Raw genomic sequence first — 20285 nt, 5'->3', positions numbered from 1 at the left:
TTCAACTTCTGGACACCTCTGACAGATTCTACCACCTTTTTCAGCACCATTACTCCATAGCTTCACCTACCTCACCACCATTATGACCTGCATAAACTCCTCAACCACCCAACCACCCCCCATTTATGGCTGAACACACTGTTTGGATGGGTCCTCGTGTTATTACCAACTTTGATTTAACAGACATAACAGAAGATTGATAATATGATTCATGTTTGTAATGTTGTAACCATGTCTGTAACCATATTATTAGCAAGAATATTTTCCTTCAGTATTGTAACGAGGTCTGTTTGTCCCATATTATTGTCACTGCATTTTCACGTTTCTGTCTTTGTGACAGTATCTGGTTTGAAAGATCCGAATCTTGAAGTTTCATATTAATCCGGTTTTTCAACTCTCGGACGTCTAAAAAAGGGGGGTGGTAAATTTAATTATGAAGCAGTCCGAAACTTATAGTTCTGGATTGATCCGAAACTTAAAGTCCTGGATTGATCCGAAACTTAAAGTCCTGGATAGATTCGAAACTTAAAGTCCTGGATAACTCTTACCAAGCAGCAGAATGTAGTAAGTTAAAACCAAATCAAAAGGCATATTCATCAATTACAATCTCAACCACCACCACAATTACAAACCAAACATTTCAACCCAACAATTCGTTAGGCAAGTCCTCCAAGACGGCCACGACACCGATCATGTTATTTTAACTGTAACTAAAGAATCCGAACTTTTAACTCTCGGACTAGTCCAGAACATCAACCTCTGGACTGGTATGGAGGTTTAAGTCCCGGAGGGTAGTCCCGACATTTTTTTAAAAAGGCTAGGGTGGCAATTCTAAAACAGGGGGTGGGAAATCTAATTCCCACAGAGTTACGGTACTGTGAGCTTTTTGTACCAAGTGTGAAATCAAATCAAGGTGTAAAGAAGCATCAATTGGGGTTCTTAGATAGCATTGGATCTGATTTGACACTTGATTTGTGTATGTGAGAGCGAGTCTGAGAATAGAAGGAAAGCACAATTGCATGCCATGGATGCTTTGAGAAAACAAGCCAGCAAGCTCAGAGAGCAAGTTTCCAAACAACAGCAGTTGCAGGTTTGCCTTTCATTTCTCCGACCCACTTTCCAAGTTCAGGTTTTTCTGTGTTGTAACTTTAATTGTCATGGTTTTCTTCTCAATTCCAAATCCGGGTAGGCCAAAATTTCAGAAATTGATGATGGGTTTTGTCATTTTAATTCATTGTTCTGAAATGCATTTGGAAATGGGTTTTGCTTGATTGGTGATTTTGTGCTGTTTGAACTGAGTTTAGGTTCAGCAAGATGCTATTTTTGTTAAGTAAGGTGTTGTTAACTTGAACTCAATTATTGAATTTGGATGGTGCTGCTGCTTTGAAGTTTTCCTTCCTCAATTCACTGTTTCAGTTTAATACTATTTTCCAATTTGTGATCTGAGTTAATAGTAATACACTTGTTTTTTTTTGTCAGGCTGTAATAAAGCAGTTCAGCACTAGTGGTTATGAGAGCTCAGATGTTGTGGTCATTGATGAGGGTGAAATGCAGATACATCAACAGCTGGAAAAGCTGTACAAGGCCACCCGTACAATGAGGGTACGCATTTTCTTCTCATGTTTAGATTAAGCATAAGCTTTGCTATGTTTGTGCACCAAAGAATTTGTCCCGTCACGAGGTCAGGGTAGTACGTTATATGTATAGTTAGAAAGTCTATTCAATATTCATGTGTTGTGAGTAACATTATTGTGTCTGATATTTATGGACTCACATTTTTTTATAACAACTTTTTGTGTCAAGCCTGGATCGGGTTCGGATTCGGGTGGGGGTGGGGTGGTTAATTATGCCTGATTATTTCCTTTTTGCTTCCCTCATGACCCCAACCCCAAACATTGATATCACACACCTGACCTTATTCCAGCTTGGATATATCTTAGTTACGGGAGGTTTATCAATGATTTTCCTTTTTGTGTTGGTACTGTTTATTGATTGTTGTTATCTTCTGATCCAGGAATTTCAAAAAGAAATCGTAAAAGCAGCAGAGACATTTACAGCTATAGGTTATAAACATATTGAAACAGGTGAAAATTAGTTTTTGTTTCTTTTGTCCTACAAATTCAGTTTACTCTGATTAGTCATGTTTGAATGTGATTTGAATTACAAGCACCCACTGGCTTACAACTGTGAGTAAATCCTCATAAATGATAACCATGGTAGACAGGAACGAAACTTTCTGAGGATTGCTGTAAATATGGAGCAGAAAACAACATTGACAACATATTGGCAAAGGCTGCATCAGTATTAGGTGATGCTCGCAAACATGTAGAAAAGGAGCACGAAGAATTAAATCGGCTTTTAGCTTCCCAGGTTGGCTTTTCATATGTTGTTCAGGTGTATAAGTTTTAGTGCGTAGTTCAACAGGAGAATCTGTTAGTTTTATCTTCTAGGTAGTAGGTACATCTGAGCTTTGATTATGTCTAGCTGCCTATTACTCCATTTATGCCTTTTCTCCATTATCTATATGTGTCCGTACTTATGGAGGATATCTATGTGACATTCGAAATCCTCTAGGAAGATCATTATAGTTTATTATTGACAGTACTTCTGAATAAAGAGGAGAGAAGCATGAATACAGTGGTTTGAATTTCCAGGTTTTGGATCCTTTGAGACAAATGATCAATGGCGTACCTTTGGAGGATGCTCGCCACCTTGCTCAACGGTATAGCCGGATGAGACAAGAAGCAGAGACACTGGTGAGTCAACGTTTGAAATGAATTAATCATCTCTAGAATAGAATCAACATTGACTTGATCGCAATTTGAACTCTGTATCTCATAAATGAAATTGAAGTCTGTCATATCTGGATCAACCAGCAACCATTATTGTGTTTGGCGCAGTATAAATAACCAGAAAGGTAGAGATGAATATTTCTTGAAGTTATTGGGAAAAAAGATAAAGAAAGACTACAAATAAATGTGAAGTGATAACTGATAAATGTGTTAATCTGAGATACAAAACAGTAAACTAATACTCATCTAATCCTATTTATACGGATCCTGTAGGTCAAGTAGAACGGTTCTAAGCTTGGCCCAACAATACTCGTAACATAGTTAGACTCCTAAAACATGTTAATTGTCCTCAAGTTGAACTTCTGTAGATCTCATGGTAGCATGCATGGAGGAGGAAGGTGGACCGACTCTAGGAATGCGCTAACTGGAATGTACGGGATCTCCTATGCACAGACTCCAATATCGGCATGGAAAACACTCTTCTGGCAACTACAAATAGGTGAAAAAACACTTAGCTTTGGGTGGCCGATGTCAAAAGACAGCTTATGGGGAAGGAGAGCGTCATAGTACACAGATACAATGGGGAGGAAATGATAGAAACTAGGAGACTCGGTATAACTTTAAAGTGATTTAAGAGGTTATCATTTGAAGTAGAAAATATTAAAGTGTAATTCCACTAGTATGAGCTAATTCACTCGTAACCTAGTTACACTCCTAAACTGTTAGAATCATAATATTCTAACAGTATGCTCTTGACTTCATATTTGTGCTACAACATTCTGCTTAGCGGAAAACAATGGACTAAAATAATGGTGAGGGTTTTAATCTAATACTATAGCTGGAGAAAGGGACACTAGCAATATTGATATGATTTAAAATGTGATACTTTGAAATACAAAACATTAACCTATCGCCCCTGTTTTAACTAATATTCTAGTTTATGTACTAGTGTAATACAAGTACCTATGAGTTCAATGATATTGATATGAGTCATAATGTTCTAATATTATGCTTTTAGATATGGGTCCTTCTCTATAACATTCACTTCAGAGTTTGATGTTCTTTGTTGTTTCTTCTTAATCTGATAACTCAAAATGATTTTAAAAATTCAATCAGAGGGAGGAGATCTCTAAAAGACAAGTACGGGTTAGGGAATCTCCAACTTCCGAACAGGTTGCCAAACTGCATGCTGCTGAGGCAAGGATGAAGGAGCTGAAAGCAAATATGGCTGTCCTGGGCAAGGAAGCTGCAGCTGCATTGGCTTCTGTTGATGCACAACAGCAGAGGCTGACTTTTCAAAGGCTTGTTGCTATGGTATCATGATAACACATGATTTTTATTATATTAGCTTATGCAAAACTTGTAATTATTTTGAATTTTTTTTTCAAAGATTGTGCTTGTTGTTTTATAGGTTGAAGGTGAAAAGACTTTCCATTTAAGAGTTGCAGCTATTCTTGGTGAAATTGAAGCTGAGGTGAGAACTAATTATACTGAAGTTTTGAGTTTTTATTATTAGTTCATTACATTTTTATTTTGTTCCTATGAATTAGGTTCATTTTCTTATCATCAATAAAATTTCATCTCATTGGAACTTTTTCTCAGATGGTCTCTGACAGACAGAAGAAAGAATCTGCCCCTCCAGTGGTTGTGTCTGAGAATGGCTCAGGGAAAACGATGTACTTCTTGGCTGAAGTATGCTTCATATTCCTAGACCTAATTTTCCCCTTAATTATTATTATTTTATTAAGTAGAAAAAACCAAAGTTTACAAATATATTTTCTTAATTTCATTCCTTTGTATTTTAAATTCCTTTTGTGTATACACTTGATACAACTGATTAATTGCTTAATTACTAAATCATAAAAGTCTAATATTCTCACTGAGGAATTTCATTAACTCATGATTAAATGAATTAAACAGAAATTAGATGTTTAGTTAGATAATTAATATAATTCAATGGTCTGTTAAAATTTCTGCTAAATGTAAATTTATTCACAGCTTTCATCTAATGGCTTCAACTTTTACAATAATTGGTCCTTGACATTATCACAGTGAATACCAAATACCCATAAAGACAAATGAGTCAATGTTGATAAAGTTTTGACTTCACTTAGTAATCAAGCCATTTCTTATATAGAAAGCTTAGAAATCCTAATTTGATCAATCTAGGGTGAGAAGATAATATTAATAACATGGTTCTCATGATTGCGGCTAATCCCGCAGTTGGTTGCCTGTCTGAATTGCTTAGACAAGGAACCCAACTGATTCGTGTAATTACGATATAGAATCATATCGTTCTGGCAATGTGAATTAGGTCTTATGAACAAATCATTTTCTTCTTCATCAACTAATCTTCGGTACATGGTGCATCTCTTGCAGGCAACACATCCCTTCTATGGTGATTCAGAAAAGGAACTAAGCTTTTCAAAGGGTGACTTTATTGTTGTGCGAAAGGTGTGTTTTTATGCTGTTATGTGTTCTTTTCCACTTGATTCTCTTCAAAAGAAAAGATTGATATTCTCCCAGGATCTGTTTACATTTAGCTAAAATGCTTTCAATTTTTGTTGGCTACATTCATATCAATCAGATTCCTACAAGTCTAGGTCCAAAACTGCTGAAATAATTATATTAAATCGGCAAAATCGTTATCTTCTGAAAAAATACTTTGAACATATATAATTATATAGCTAAGAATGCTCTGTGCTAGTGATGTCACTGGAGAAAATGTTTAGAATAGTTGGGTGGTATCCACTATTTGGTGATATTTCCGGTGTGAATATTAGTCTTGTCCTGGTGTGCGTGTCGGATGTTTGTGTCAGAGTCGGTGTTTCATAGGGTTGTATTAGGGCTGTATCGCTATCTACTGATATTTCCCGTACGAAGTATGGATAATGCATTCCATCTTGTATCTTGTCACCAATTTTTGCTTCTAACCTGTCATCATGAAATTTGCTTGATCAATTGGATTTGATCTCTTTCTGAGTCCCCATGTTCACCAAAGTTCTTAATGTTTACACAGGTGACTCCAACAGGGTGGTCCGAAGGAGAATGCAATGGTAAAGCAGGGTGGTTTCCTTCTGCATATGTGGAGAAGCGACAAAGAGTCCCCTCTAGCAACTTTTCTAGTGAAGTTTACTAGGTTCTACTAATCCTGTGTTGTTCATTCTTTATTTCCTATATTTGGTTTTGCACTTCATTGTTCAAAGAGGATAAGCAAAAGGGGTGGATAGGATGGTGGATTTGATGAAAATGACACCTCTTATCACAAAATGAAAAGAAGAAAAAGGTGTTTAGCTGAGGGGTATCTTAAGAGTGACACCTGACATGGCTTGTCCAGACAGTTTTTCCATTTTTCACATTTGGTCACTAACACTGTTGTATCTTTTTACAATTGATTGGAATGCATGGGTCTTTGTTTGTGCTCATTTCATGTTTATGGTAATACCTATAGGTAGGATGAGGGATGAAAGATACGGAAAGAGATATTTGATCTTTGAGTTGTGCATGTTTGGAAATCCTTATACAATTGATTTTAAAGTTAAAATAAGTTCTATGAAGGAGTTTTTGAGTAGTTTCTGGATGTCAAAATTAATTCAAGATAAGATAAGTTAATCTAAACATGCTATAACACATGGTCTACAAAAGAGGACTAATATAGAGAGCCATTTGTTATTCTATAGTGAGACCAAGTTCTTTTGGAAAATGTAGATCATAGGTTCAAACAATTTTTTTTAAGTAGAAGCTCATTGTCATTTTTTTTATTTCTTTTAAATTAAAAGTTTTTTTTGAACGTCTTTTAAATTAAAAGTTACTTATATGTTTTTCCTTTAAAAAAAAGTTTTAAATGTTTGGTACAATATTTTTAAAAAGTTCATTTATTTAAATATTTTATTTTATTTAATATTGATCACAAAAGATAAAATATTTAAAAATCAAATAATTCTTATAAATAAAAAAAAATCAATTATAAATTAAAATAATATATTTTAGTTATATGATAATTTACACTATGTATATATTATTACAATAATCAGTTATCAATAAAAATGATGCAAGTGCAGGGGTGCGCTTCATGTGTACGGTAATCGGCTCCCATATTGTGCTCCCATATTTTAAGTCAAATTGCAATGATGTCGTTGGTTTACCTCACACCAATGTTGCGTAATCACTAGTTGAAGAATGACATTACATTATGAGGACAAAGATATATGTTGACTTGGGATTGATATGTTTCCCGTGAGTGAAACACTGTTTTTTTAGTTCGCCAAGCTTTTCGGAAGTAGTCTCTTATGCGTATCTGAAAGTTTCAAGGTCTTTTATTATTTCTTAACTTGCTTAGATTTGTTGGTGTAGTTGTCTTTTTTATCTATCAATTTTCCAAGTGTGAAATAAAGTTGGAGGAGAAAATTTTAATTTTATAAGAAAATAGTTTTACTTTTTTTCTTTATAAAAACAAATTCTTTATTCTTTTAGTATTTCTCACAAAATCATTTTTTTTTCTTAAAAAGTTTAAAAATAGCCTGAACTGACTCAAACCCAACAAGACAACCTCAAACATTTCCGAACATGGTCGTGTCTGAAATTCTGATGTTGCAGATATACACTTCAACTTCACAAAACAACAAATAATAATTCGATTTCTATGCTCCAAGCCGTGGCGGCGCATGGTGAGTTCTTCTACCTTTCTCCTTGTTTAGCTGTTTTTCACACGTTTTCCATGTTTCTGCTAACTGGGTATCATTCATAATCATAGGTGTATGTTCATGTCGCTGATATGCTTCCTTGGGCGTAGTGTTTTGCTCCACAGCAAACTGCACTCCCGGTACCAATCATTGTTTAGGTTCTATTCCTCTGCTTCTTCTGCATTGATGTTTGACGACTACCTGTTTGATGAAAGTCCAAAACTAGATACTAGTTCACAAACCAACATGATGTCTGTTGCCCCGGTTCCCGAAACCAATAAGGACTTGTTTCGTTTAGTGGTTAGGGTGTTTAAGTCATTGAGTTGGAGGGTTGCAAGGGAAAGAAGATTTGGGAGTTGGGTTGAGACTCACGGGTTTTCGCATTCTATCGATTCGTTTAGAATCGTCATTCATACGTTTGCTCTGGCGGGGATGGAGAGGGAGGTGTTCGCTTTGCTTAGAGATATTGTTGAGTACTGCAATGAGGGTAAGTATGACTGGTCAAGAGCGTTTGAGGCCTTGCTGGATTCACCGCATCGTGTGGGAAGATCTGCTCTCGTGTTTGATGTGCTTATAAAAGTGTTTGCTTCCAACAAAATGCTTGACCACGCTCGCCATGTGTTTGTGAGCGCTAAGCATGTTGGGCATGAACCTGATATAAAGTCTTGCAATTTCTTGTTGAAATGCTTGACAGAGGAAGCGAATGTAGCGGAGTTTGATGTCAGGGGTTTCTTTAAGGAATTGATAGACACTGGTCCATTGCCAAATATCCACACCTATACAATCATGATGAACTTTTATTGTGGAGATATTGGATGGGCTAAAATGATTTTAGGAAAAATATATCGGAGTGGGATAAACCCAACCGTTGTCACATATAGTACATATATTCGTGGACTTTGTGAAGGTGGTTCTGTTGAGGTTGCTCAGCAGTTAGTTCTTAACTTGCACTACAAAAGCCAGCCTCTAAATACCCATTGTTTTAATGCTGTAATTAAAGGATTTTGTCAAAAAGGTGCAGTTAATGAAGCTTTGGAAGTTTTAGAAGAAATGGAGAAATCGGGAATATTTCCTGATGTTTATAGCTATAGCATTTTAATTGAAACATTCTGCAATGAAGGGGATGTTGAGAAAGGTGTTGTCTTGATATCAGAAATGGGGCGGCGCGGGATAAATCCATCTATTGTTAGCTACACTTCCCTCATCCGTGGTCTATGCAAGGATAAACAGATGCAAGCAGCAGAGGAAATCTTTCGTAGTATTGGTACTTCTGGTTACAAATATGATCTGACTATTTATGAAATTTTAATTGATGGATTTTGCATGCAAGGTGATATGGATTCAGCCATCAAGTATTTGGAGGAGATGTCTAGCAGTAACTTGGCTCCTTCCCCTTCTAGTTACTCCAGTCTAATTAGGGGATTCTGCAAAGTGGGACTCTTCGATAAGGCAAAGGAATTTTTTGGTTACATGCTGCAAAATGGTGTGTTGCCGAATACAATTACCTGCAATCATATTCTTAGGGCATACTGCAGGACAGGTCAATTCAGAGAAGCTTTGACACTATTGGAAGAGTTCCAAGAAAATGGAATTAGCCTCAACCCATATTCGTATAATGAAATCATCCACACGATTTGCAAAGAAAGTCCAGAAAAGGCCCTAGAGCTCCTGCCAAGAATGCTGAAAAGGAATGTACGTCCAGGAGTTGTTAATTATAGTACTCTTATATCTGGCTTCGCCAAACAGTTAGATTTTAAAGCTGTGAAGTTATTCATAAGGATGGTAAAAGGAGGGATCACTTTCAACACCTTCACGTATACAATTCTTATTAGCATATTTAGCCGTAGTTGCAAAATGCATGAAGCATATAGAATATATAAGGAAATGAAAGAAAGAGAAATGCGTCCAGATCAGGTGACATATACAACTTTAATAGATGGCTTTTGTAATACCAGAGAAATGGAGAGGGCCTATGCATTATGTCAAGAAATGTCAAGGGAAGGTTGTTTGCCTAATGTAGTTACATATACTTGTTTGATTAATGGATTCTGCAAGTCAGACAGGATAGAGACGGCCACATTGCTGTTTGATGAAATGAAAAAAGCTAGAGTCTTTCCTGATGTTAAAACTTACACTGCCCTCATTTCTTGGTACCATAAGCATGGTGACATTGGTCTGGGAAATAAGTTACTTGATGAAATGAAGGCAAATGGTATTTCGCGAGATGTAGTTACGTATACTTGTTTGATTAATGGATTCTGCAAGTCAGACAGGATAGAGACGGCCACATTGCTGTTTGATGAAATGAAAAAAGTTAGAGCCTTTCCTAATGTTAAAACTTACACTGCCCTCATTTCTTGGTACCATAAGCATGGTAACATTGATCGGGGAAAGGAGTTATTCGATGAAATGAAGGAAAATGGTATTTCGCCAGATGTAGTTACGTATACTTGTTTGATTAAAGGATTCTGCAAGTCAGATAGGATAGCTATGGCCATATTGCTGTTTGATGAAATGAAAAAAGTTAGAGTCTTTCCTAATGTTAAAACTTACACTGCCCTAATTGCTTGGTACCATAAGCATGGTCAAATTGATCGGAAAAATGAGTTATTCGATGAAATGAAGGCAAATGGTATTTCACCAGATGATTACATATAAAGGTTCTGGAACTGAAAGCTGGTGCAATTCATAAATATTAGGTAGCTGTTCGACGGTAAGAATTTTTGTTTGATCTATGCCTTTGTCTTTCAATTTTGTTTGATCTATTTCTCCACTGCTTACTTTGTTATGGTTTTGAAGTACTTGGTGTTATATCTGTAGCTTGGTGGCATCAAATGATCAATTAGTTGGCCTTGATGAGTTTTCTGTTCTGAGAAATTTGTAGCACATGCTTCTGCTGTCAGTTGCCTCAAAGATTGGACGGGAATCATCCAGTGTTCTTGTCATAGGAGGTAAATATCACAAGGTCAATCTTTGGGCTATTGGTAAACAAAATGCCATGCTGGTTAGTTCAAAATATGACTATAAAATGTAAATAGAAACATTTTTTAACGTAGCCCAAATATAATTTTCTCTAATCAGTTTATATTATACTTGTGCCTTATGAGGAATGTTTTGGTAGATATTTTTTGGACAACTAACCTTATTGAATCTTTGGATAGAATTTTATGATATGCTTATTTATTGCCTTTAATGCAGCTTTCATGAATTTTATTGTTGTAATGCTTCCAACTAGAAAAGTTTCCGGGTTATAATTTCTAGTGCAGAAACTATCCACTTATATCTTCTTTTGGTTATTCTTAAGATGTTGGTTTTGTCTTTTACTCAATATTTTTTTTGTGTAATTCTCTTTGTATTCTTCTTCTTACTCCATGCTTCATTTGGTTAAATATCCTCTAGAACCTAGGTCAGTGAAAAACTTATCCGAATGGACCAATTTGGTGCTTTCCTTATGAATCATTCCAGTGAAATGATTTGAATAATTTACTATGCTTGCCTGTTTTCTTGATATGTTGGTGTAGGTGATACTTCTGTTGAAAATTTTGGAGTCAATCCTATTGGACAACATTAGTCATCTTCAACTACCACCATTATGTTACCATCCCAGGAATTGGCAAGCTAGAAGGTCCACTTGCTGATATAGATCTCACAATGTAAAACTTACATTAGCTAATAAGCCTTTCATATACAAATTAGATAATTTTCATGAGATTTCTGTTTCTGAAATGCATTATTTTTTCTAGGAAAAAGGTCTTCTCAGTATCCATGCGTGGAGGCTTTTACATGTGAGCTTAAAAATATCTTTATTTTCATTGTTGCATTGGCATGCTTGTCCATGATACAACCGAAGGTAAACCGATATCTTTTGTTGATTCTTCATTTCAGCTCCCTTTCTTTTCCTATCTAGATTTCGCTAAAATATGAACGATGGTCCTAAACTCAGAGCTTCATCCATGTAAGTTTCTTTTTCTTATTTACTTTCTAGATAGGGAAATTTGGCTTCAATTTTACAAGTTTCTTTTCTATTGCACCAGGTGCTCTTCTGCCTTTTGCTTATGGCCTTTCAAACTCCAAACTTAAGTATAATTGGTTTCTGCTATTGCTTTAACATATTTATAATAAAAGAATTGGAATATTCCTTTTCCCCACAATCCCCCTCATGAAGTGTTGGTTTCTACTAAATGGCTATGATTATTGTTACCCCCCTATTTTTCTGAGCAGAGCTTTTTTAGAGAAAAATAAATTCTCTTAAAAATGTCAAGAATTACGCCTTCTCTGTTACAGAAAAGTTCCAAGCATGTGAAAATGGACTCTTCCAATTCCTTTTGTTTTTACTTTTATATGATTTATATTTTTGTTTACTTTTGTAGATTGTGTTGTCTATCATGGAAATCCAAAATGACATGTGGTGGAATTGCATTGAAGTTCTTTGCATCACCTCGGCTAGAAGTTCGTCCTATAGGGAAGATAAAGCCTGTAAGCACAATGGCTCGACTATGACATAATGTTATGTATCATCTTAAACAATGACTCCCCTTTGTTTTGTGACTGAATGACTCTAATAAACCATGACTAATGCTTTCTTTGTCACCAATGCAACCAAGGTTGTCAATTTACATAAACTCATGGAGTGTCTGTAAACTCGACTCGTGAAAATTCTGTGTTTGATAATTCTCAGTGTGCTTCTGATAAGAACCTTGAGAGAACCACACCACAAAAGCTAGCTGTTGTAGTTGGATAGCTCAAAGTCGTATAAATCCCACATTAGAATCCCATACTTCCAATGTGGGTCTCAAGTCCCATACCTTGGAATTGGGTTCCTAACATCCCACGACGTTCTGCAGCCCCGGCACCCACATAGGCTGGCTGTGCACTAGCCCTTTGACTAGTCCTGAGCGAACATTGCAATGCCGGCGTCACCACCCATGCCGCTCATTTGCAACCGAGAGACATGGTGGAAGGCTCTGATACCAATTGATAAGAACCTTGGGAGAACCACACCACAAAAGCTTCTCCCAAGGTTCTCATCAACTTTTATCAAATATTTATGCAGCTTCTGAAAAATGGGAGAAAGCTAAAAGGATGAGGTGGATCTATATGCTGCCACTTCATCTATATTTTTGCCATGTAAGATTATTTTTGACATCTCACAAATAATCTGAGGTATGAACCTTACTATTCTTTCCTTTCTTTTCAATTCACCCATTTATCTGTTTTTTTACTGAACCATGACTCCAATTCAATTGACTCAACCTTCAGTTTTCCACACCAATGACACAAGCAGAGTTGCAAAAATCTTTGAGCAATTTAAGAGGTGAAATCTAGATTAAATATAGTGAATATGCACGAGGTCAATGCTCCCTAATCCATTCCTTTCTGTAGAGAACAAATACAGAGTCAAATTTTGCTGCATAGTTCTAATTTAAGAGGTACTTTTTTTTATTGTTTTTGTTGATCTGTTTTGTAGGTTGTCTTCCTTATATTCACTCCTTCAATTGAATATTTCAGTTTTCCCAGGAGTGTTCCCCTTGAAGATATGATAATATCACAGGTACGCATGTATTTGTTTTCCACCCTAGGAAACTCCCCGCATGATTATTTTGCCTTTTTTTATATGTATTTTTGGAACAATTTTGTTCATAAACTCCTATGGAACTGACAAAAAAAAGTTACTGAACAACTGTAAGAATACTTGCTGGAATAGAAGGTGGTATACTCCAATGAGCATACTTAATGAGAAGTGGAATTGAGAATGAACTTTGGTCGAGCTCAAAAGCAAAATCAAAACCGTGTTGGTGTTGGTTCATTACCCTTTATTTGTTTTCTAAAACGCTGAGAGCTATTGTGCATGAATTAAATGACAATGAACCAAGGCAGTTTTGATTTTGAGCATAGCCATAAAGATTGATTGTTATATTGGGTTGCAACATGTTGCAAACCCAAGCTCCAGGCCCAGGTTTGGCAACGTCTATGCTAGGAGGCCCAAGCCACAGCTGGAGGCCAACATTCTAGAAGCTTAGGATCCCAAAATAACCACCACCTGGTGAGGTGGCAGATTCTCAATGATAAGGAGGGGACCAGTACTATTAGCTAAGGATATATATGTTAGTATAGAGAGAGAGAGAGGTAGGCAGAAATTGGCTAGGACTTGGGAGAGATAGAGCACTCTCGAATTTGCTCTTGTTCATTTTCTTCTTCATTTGCTTTCCTTTGTATTACTGCAAACACTGCTTCTGGGTTCATACCAGAGGATTCAGTGCTAATCTAGTAAACTCAGTCTCTATTTTCCTACTCTGTTTTCTGGTACCTAACATTGGTATCAGAGCTCCCGATCCAAAAAGGGAGCTGTATGGTGCTGACCCGCGGTGCGATGGAATCAAGAGTGGATGATCTGGAGCGTTCCCTTACTGAGATGAAAGAGGTGGCTCACGAACAGTTTGAAGAACTCCGGCGACTCTTCCTGAGTCGCGACCGACGGCGAACCAGGGGGCGTTCTAATACCCCGCGGCATCGGAGGAGCTCACGCGAGCACAACTCAGTCTCAACAGCGAGAACTTATGACGGGTCACGAACCGGGTCGCGTACAGGGTCGCGAACAGCGTCGCGCAGCAGAGAACACCACGAGCACTATCACCACCGGAGCCATTTGCGCGCCGTCACAGGAAGACGAGTGGACATCCCGATGTTCAATGGAAACGACGCTTACGGGTGGGTCACCAAGGTTGAGCGGTTTTTCCGACTCAGCCGGGTCGAGGAAGCGGAGAAGATCGAGATGGTGATGATCGCCATGGAGGATCGTGCTCTTGGGTGGTTTCAGTGGTGGGAAGAGCAGACATTAGAGCGAGCTTGGGAACCTTTCAAACAAGCTCTGTTTCGCCGTTTCCAACCCGCACTTCTCCAGAACCCGTTTGGTCCTCTGTTGAGTGTGAAACAGAAAGGAAGCGTTATGGAGTACAGGGAGAATTTTGAGTTACTAGCAGCGCCCATGAGGAACGCTGACAGAGAGGTGCTGAAAGGAGTATTCTTAAACGGGTTGCAAGAAGAAATCAAAGCTGAAATGAAGCTGTACCCTGCTGATGATCTAGCAGAATTAATGGATCGAGCGTTGTTGCTCGAAGAGAAAAACACAGCTATGAGAGGAGGCAAACCTAAGGAGGAAGACAAAAGGGGATGGAAGGAAAAAGGGGGTGTTGGGGGAAGGTATTATTCCAGTACAGGGGACAGCAAGGGAAGAATTGCAAACTCTTATGTGAATTTCCAGAGCAAAGGGGGTACAGGAAATCAAGACAATGAAGGGAAAAGTCTCCAGAACAAAGGAGGCACTGGTAATCAGGACACAGAAGGAAAACAACCAGAAAAGAAGTGGAATGGAGGGCAGAGGTTGACCCAAACTGAACTCCAAGAGAGAAGCAGGAAGGGATTATGCTTTAAGTGTGGAGACAAATGGGGGAAAGAACACATTTGCTCCATGAAAAACTACCAACTCATTCTGATGGAAGTAGAGGAGGATGAGGAAGAAGAAAAGACAGAAGCTGAAGTGCCAGAGGGAATGAGGAAAATTCTGGAAGAATATCCAGAAGTGTTCCAAGAGCCTAAGGGACTACCACCAAGAAGGACCACTGACCATGCTATTCAATTACAAGAGGGAGCTTCCATTCCCAACATCAGACCTTACAGGTACCCTTTCTATCAAAAGAATGAAATTGAGAAGTTGGTGAAAGAAATGCTGAATTCTGGAATAATTAGGCATAGTACTAGTCCTTTCAGCAGCCCAGCTATTCTTGTAAAAAAGAAAGATGGGGGATGGAGATTTTGTGTAGATTATAGAGCCCTTAACAAGGCCACTATTCCTGACAAATTCCCTATACCAATTATTGATGAACTCTTGGATGAAATTGGGGCTGCTGTGGTTTTCTCAAAGCTGGATTTAAAATCAGGGTACCACCAGATTAGGATGAAAGAAGAAGACATCCCTAAGACAGCTTTTAGAACCCATGAAGGGCATTATGAATACTTGGTCCTCCCTTTTGGATTGACAAATGCACCATCTACATTTCAAGCACTCATGAACCAAGTGTTGAGACCTTACTTGAGGAAGTTTGTACTTGTTTTTTTTGATGATATCCTCATTTATAGTAAGAATGAAGAGCTGCACAAGGACCACTTAAGGATTGTCTTACAAGTGTTGAAGGAAAACAATCTGGTTGCAAACCAGAAGAAATGTTCTTTTGGTCAACCTGAGATAATTTATTTAGGACATGTCATATCACAAGCAGGAGTTGCGGCTGATCCTAGCAAGATTAAAGATATGCTAGATTGGCCTATTCCTAAGGAGGTGAAAGGATTAAGAGGGTTCTTAGGACTCACAGGGTACTACAGAAGATTTGTGAAAAATTACAGCAAACTAGCACAACCTCTAAATCAATTGCTCAAGAAGAATAGCTTCCAGTGGACTGAAGGAGCCACCCAAGCTTTTGTGAAGTTGAAGGAAGTGATGACTACTGTTCCAGTTCTTGTTCCACCCAATTTTGACAAACCTTTCATTCTGGAAACAGATGCTTCTGGGAAGGGACTTGGAGCTGTCCTTATGCAGGAAGGAAGACCAGTTGCCTATATGAGCAAAACTTTATCTGATAGGGCTCAAGCCAAATCTGTTTATGAAAGAGAATTGATGGCAGTGGTTCTTGCTGTGCAAAAATGGAGACATTATCTCCTAGGGAGCAAGTTTGTCATACACACTGATCAGAGAAGCTTGAGATTTCTAGCAGATCAGAGAATAATGGGGGAAGAACAACAAAAGTGGATGAGCAAGTTGATGGGCTATGATTTTGAAATTAAGTACAAGCCTGGGATTGAAAACAAAGCAGCTGATGCTTTATCCAGGAAGTTGCAATTCTCTGCCATATCCTCAGTCCAGTGTGCTGAATGGGCAGATTTGGAAGCTGAGATATTAGAGGATGAAAGATATAGAAAGGTTCTGCAGGAGTTAGCCACTCAAGGGAATTCTGCTGTTGGTTATCAACTGAAGAGGGGAAGATTGCTATACAAAGACAGAATAGTTCTCCCTAAGGGCTCTACCAAAATTCTCACTGTTCTGAAGGAATTTCATGATACAGCCTTAGGAGGCCATGCTGGAATTTTCAGAACCTACAAGAGAATATCAGCTTTATTCTACTGGGAAGGCATGAAGCTAGACATTCAAAATTATGTACAAAAGTGTGAGGTGTGTCAGAGGAACAAATATGAGGCACTAAATCCAGCAGGATTTCTTCAACCACTCCCTATACCCTCTCAAGGTTGGACTGATATATCCATGGATTTCATTGGAGGTCTCCCTAAAGCCATGGGAAAAGATACCATACTAGTGGTAGTAGACAGGTTTACTAAGTATGCACACTTCATTGCTTTATCTCACCCATACAATGCCAAGGAGATTGCTGAAGTATTCATCAAAGAAGTGGTAAGACTACATGGTTTTCCCACCTCCATTGTGTCTGATAGAGACAGAGTATTTCTCAGCACATTCTGGTCAGAGATGTTCAAACTAGCTGGCACAAAATTGAAATTCAGCTCTGCATACCACCCTCAGACAGATGGACAAACTGAGGTGGTTAATCGATGTGTTGAGACATATCTAAGGTGTGTAACAGGGTCCAAACCAAAGCAATGGCCCAAATGGCTGAGTTGGGCAGAATTCTGGTACAATACAAATTACCATTCAGCCATCAAAACCACTCCTTTCAAGGCTCTTTATGGGAGAGAACCACCTGTGATTTTTAAGGGAAATGATTCTTTAACATCAGTAGATGAAGTGGAGAAATTGACTGCTGAGAGGAATCTAATTCTAGAGGAGCTCAAGAGTAATCTAGAGAAGGCACAGAATAGAATGAGGCAGCAGGCCAACAAGCACAGAAGGGATGTTCAATATGAAGTGGGGGATCTGGTTTATCTGAAGATTCAACCCTATAAGCTCAAGAGTTTGGCTAAGAGAAGCAATCAGAAGTTGAGTCCTAGGTATTATGGACCTTATCCAATTATAGCAAAGATCAACCCAGCTGCCTATAAACTGCAGTTGCCAGAAGGAAGCCAAGTGCATCCTGTCTTCCATATTTCCCTGCTCAAGAAGGCTGAGAATGCAGGAGTTCAAAGCCAACCATTACCAGCAGCTCTTACTGAAGAATGGGAACTCAAGGTCGAACCAGAAGCTATTATGGACACCAGGGAAAACAGGGATGGGGACTTAGAAGTGCTAATCAGGTGGAAGGACCTACCAACATTTGAAGACTCATGGGAGGATTTCAGTAAGTTGCTGGACCAGTTCCCTAATCATCAGCTTGAGGACAAGCTGAATCTTCAAGGGGGGAGAGATGTTGCAAACCCAAGCTCCAGGCCCAGGTTTGGCAACGTCTATGCTAGGAGGCCCAAGCCACAGCTGGAGGCCAACATTCTAGAAGCTTAGGATCCCAAAATAACCACCACCTGGTGAGGTGGCAGATTCTCAATGATAAGGAGGGGACCAGTACTATTAGCTAAGGATATATATGTTAGTATAGAGAGAGAGAGAGGTAGGCAGAAATTGGCTAGGACTTGGGAGAGATAGAGCACTCTCGAATTTGCTCTTGTTCATTTTCTTCTTCATTTGCTTTCCTTTGTATTACTGCAAACACTGCTTCTGGGTTCATACCAGAGGATTCAGTGCTAATCTAGTAAACTCAGTCTCTATTTTCCTACTCTGTTTTCTGGTACCTAACACAACATGTCTAAAACAAAGCTATTGAAGAAAAGCCTTGGATGATTAAAGTATTTTAGACTTTGCATTGTTTCTGACAAGGATGCTAAGCCAATCACTTGTGATTCACCTAGCTTTGGATGTGGTCCCAAAGGACGTAGGGCGAGCAAGTAGGGTTACGAGGGTCAAAGATCACCTTACTCATTGGCACTGCAGGGCCATAAGGTTCGCTAATTAGATATAGCAAGAAATAACTGATTTTATTATCTTTGTCAGTAATGGTCTTAATGAATTGTTTATGACTGATGTATATTTGGTGAATGGGAGTAGAGTACATGAAGAGAGAAAGAATAACAAAATCTGGGCACAAAAGAGCATTAATCATTTTTAAATTTTTATGTTAAATCATAATTTATCTGACCATGTATGCAGGTGGTTTATATGGATAAGTCTATGGATTGGAATAAGTTTTTTTATTTATTCCTAATCCATTGACTTATCCATATATAAGATTTTTGACATGATTAGATTTATTTCCCCATGACATGAGATAATAACTAATCATTGTTCTGTTATAGTTTGTATGAAAATTCATTTTTTCATGTGAATTGCCACTGACCATATGGACATCTTTTATGTTTTCCTACTGATACATTATGATTGTATGATGTTAAAAAGAAATGCTCATCAACTCTGTTGATTCAGATTGGTTAATTCAGATAGGCTAGTTGGTGGGTTCTTTTCATAAAAACAAATTTATCTGCAAAATAGTTGTTTCTTACCAAATGTATAGACCAGCTAAACAGAATAAAATATGGAGATTGAAGTATTTCTTCATGGCTTGCAGATTGTTTGCTGCATTCTCATGAAATAAACATGAAGTTGTTGGACAAGGAAATGGCCCCTCTACAGGGTACTGTGATGAAGAGTACAGTTTTCAGCAGATCAATTTTTTACCATTGTGTAATGTTCATTATAACGGGTGGTTGGTTAAAGAGGCACATGCTTTGACTCCTCTGGTAATTGTTCGAGTTCAAGTCTTATTTTATGTGTATGGGAAAAAAACCTGTTGGAAGAGCTAGCCCCTACAGGATATGAATGTTCTCAACCAACCGGAACATGATTGTCTTCCAATGCATAAAGCTCCTACATGGTCGGGATACAGGAAGGGGTTTGACCATTTAGTCTATTGTACATAGTCTTACCTTGTTTTCTTTTTTACACAAGAGACAGTTTTCAGAACTTAAACCAATGATCTCTGCCACATGATAACTTTTTACCGTTGCGCTAAGGTTACCCTTCAAATTTTATATAGATGATTAAATTGACGGTAAATTATTAATTGATAATTACTTTTTAAATATGAAGAAACAAAATCAAGAAGAAGAATAAAATAATTAAAATGTACAATATGTCTTTATAGAAAAAGAGAGGAAAAGAAGAGGGTTTTGTAATTTGTTATTTAATGACGGGAATTGTTATTCAGACCCCCCACCCCTATTCAGACCCCTGAAAAGTGCAAAAATACTTAAATACCCTTAATGAAAAAAATATAAAAAAAACCCACCTCCTCCTCACATTCTCTCTCGTCTCTCCTTACCTCTTTCCTCTTACTCTCACCCCTACCACCACCACCACCACCACCACCCACAACCACCGCCACCCCTATGGCCACCGCCACCACCACAAGCTCCATCTTATGTCGTTTTTAAAAATTGTTACTGTCGTTTTTAATTTTTTTTCTGCAAATAAACGCACTTTAGAAGTGCGTACGCACGCACTTTAAAAGTGCGTCGTTAACGCACATATAACGTGCGACGTAAACGCACTTTTAAAGGGCGAATTGCTATAAATTTGTACAGAACTGATGTCAGATGATTTTTAAAAAACTCCACAGTAAATCAAGTTAGAATATTTGGAGATTTATGGTGGAATAAAAAATGTTTGAAATTCAAAATAAAATACCAGATGAAGGAATTTGGCTAAATTACACAAATCTTAGGACCTTCGAAGAAGGTGCTAAGTTATGATCGTTTGATTTTTCTCTTCAACTTTGCAGTTGGTCGACTTCGCATCCGAGAT

The 20285-nt window shown here is 37.9% G+C and overlaps 2 protein-coding genes across 31 annotated transcripts; both read left to right on the top strand.

The window, feature by feature from the left end:
• Positions 1 to 587: 587 nt before the first annotated feature.
• LOC130713969 (SH3 domain-containing protein 3) lies at positions 588 to 6217 on the top strand. Its single transcript, XM_057563793.1, has 10 exons — positions 588 to 1090; positions 1480 to 1602; positions 2015 to 2084; positions 2225 to 2370; positions 2655 to 2756; positions 3909 to 4106; positions 4204 to 4266; positions 4395 to 4484; positions 5172 to 5246; positions 5812 to 6217. Exons 1-10 carry the CDS (start codon positions 1025 to 1027, stop codon positions 5929 to 5931), a joined length of 1053 nt encoding a protein of 350 aa, XP_057419776.1. The 5' UTR covers positions 588 to 1024; the 3' UTR covers positions 5932 to 6217.
• A 1100-nt stretch (positions 6218 to 7317) lies between these two features.
• LOC130713980 (putative pentatricopeptide repeat-containing protein At1g12700, mitochondrial) lies at positions 7318 to 19517 on the top strand. Of its 30 annotated transcripts, none has more exons than XM_057563823.1 (11): positions 7318 to 7459; positions 7546 to 10187; positions 10295 to 10425; positions 10996 to 11127; positions 11218 to 11259; positions 11382 to 11429; positions 11509 to 11554; positions 11845 to 12637; positions 12734 to 13025; positions 18306 to 18428; positions 19051 to 19517. In XM_057563823.1, the coding sequence occupies exon 2, from the start codon at positions 7550 to 7552 to the stop codon at positions 10130 to 10132; it is 2583 nt and encodes an 860-aa protein (XP_057419806.1). In that variant the 5' UTR covers positions 7318 to 7459; positions 7546 to 7549; the 3' UTR covers positions 10133 to 10187; positions 10295 to 10425; positions 10996 to 11127; positions 11218 to 11259; positions 11382 to 11429; positions 11509 to 11554; positions 11845 to 12637; positions 12734 to 13025; positions 18306 to 18428; positions 19051 to 19517. The 30 variants fall into 30 exon arrangements, with proteins under 30 accessions (XP_057419806.1, XP_057419809.1, XP_057419801.1 ...); XM_057563826.1 differs by lacking the exon at positions 11509 to 11554 and having other exon boundaries at positions 11360 to 11429; positions 11845 to 11950; positions 12153 to 12637; XM_057563818.1 differs by lacking the exon at positions 11509 to 11554 and having other exon boundaries at positions 11360 to 11429; positions 11845 to 11950; positions 12079 to 12637.
• Positions 19518 to 20285: the final 768 nt, after the last annotated feature.

The sequence above is a fragment of the Lotus japonicus genome, chromosome 4 (assembly GCF_012489685.1).
Source record: "Lotus japonicus ecotype B-129 chromosome 4, LjGifu_v1.2".
In the NCBI taxonomy this organism is placed as follows: Eukaryota; Viridiplantae; Streptophyta; class Magnoliopsida; order Fabales; family Fabaceae; genus Lotus; species Lotus japonicus.
This window is presented reverse-complemented; position numbering and strand designations above follow the sequence as displayed.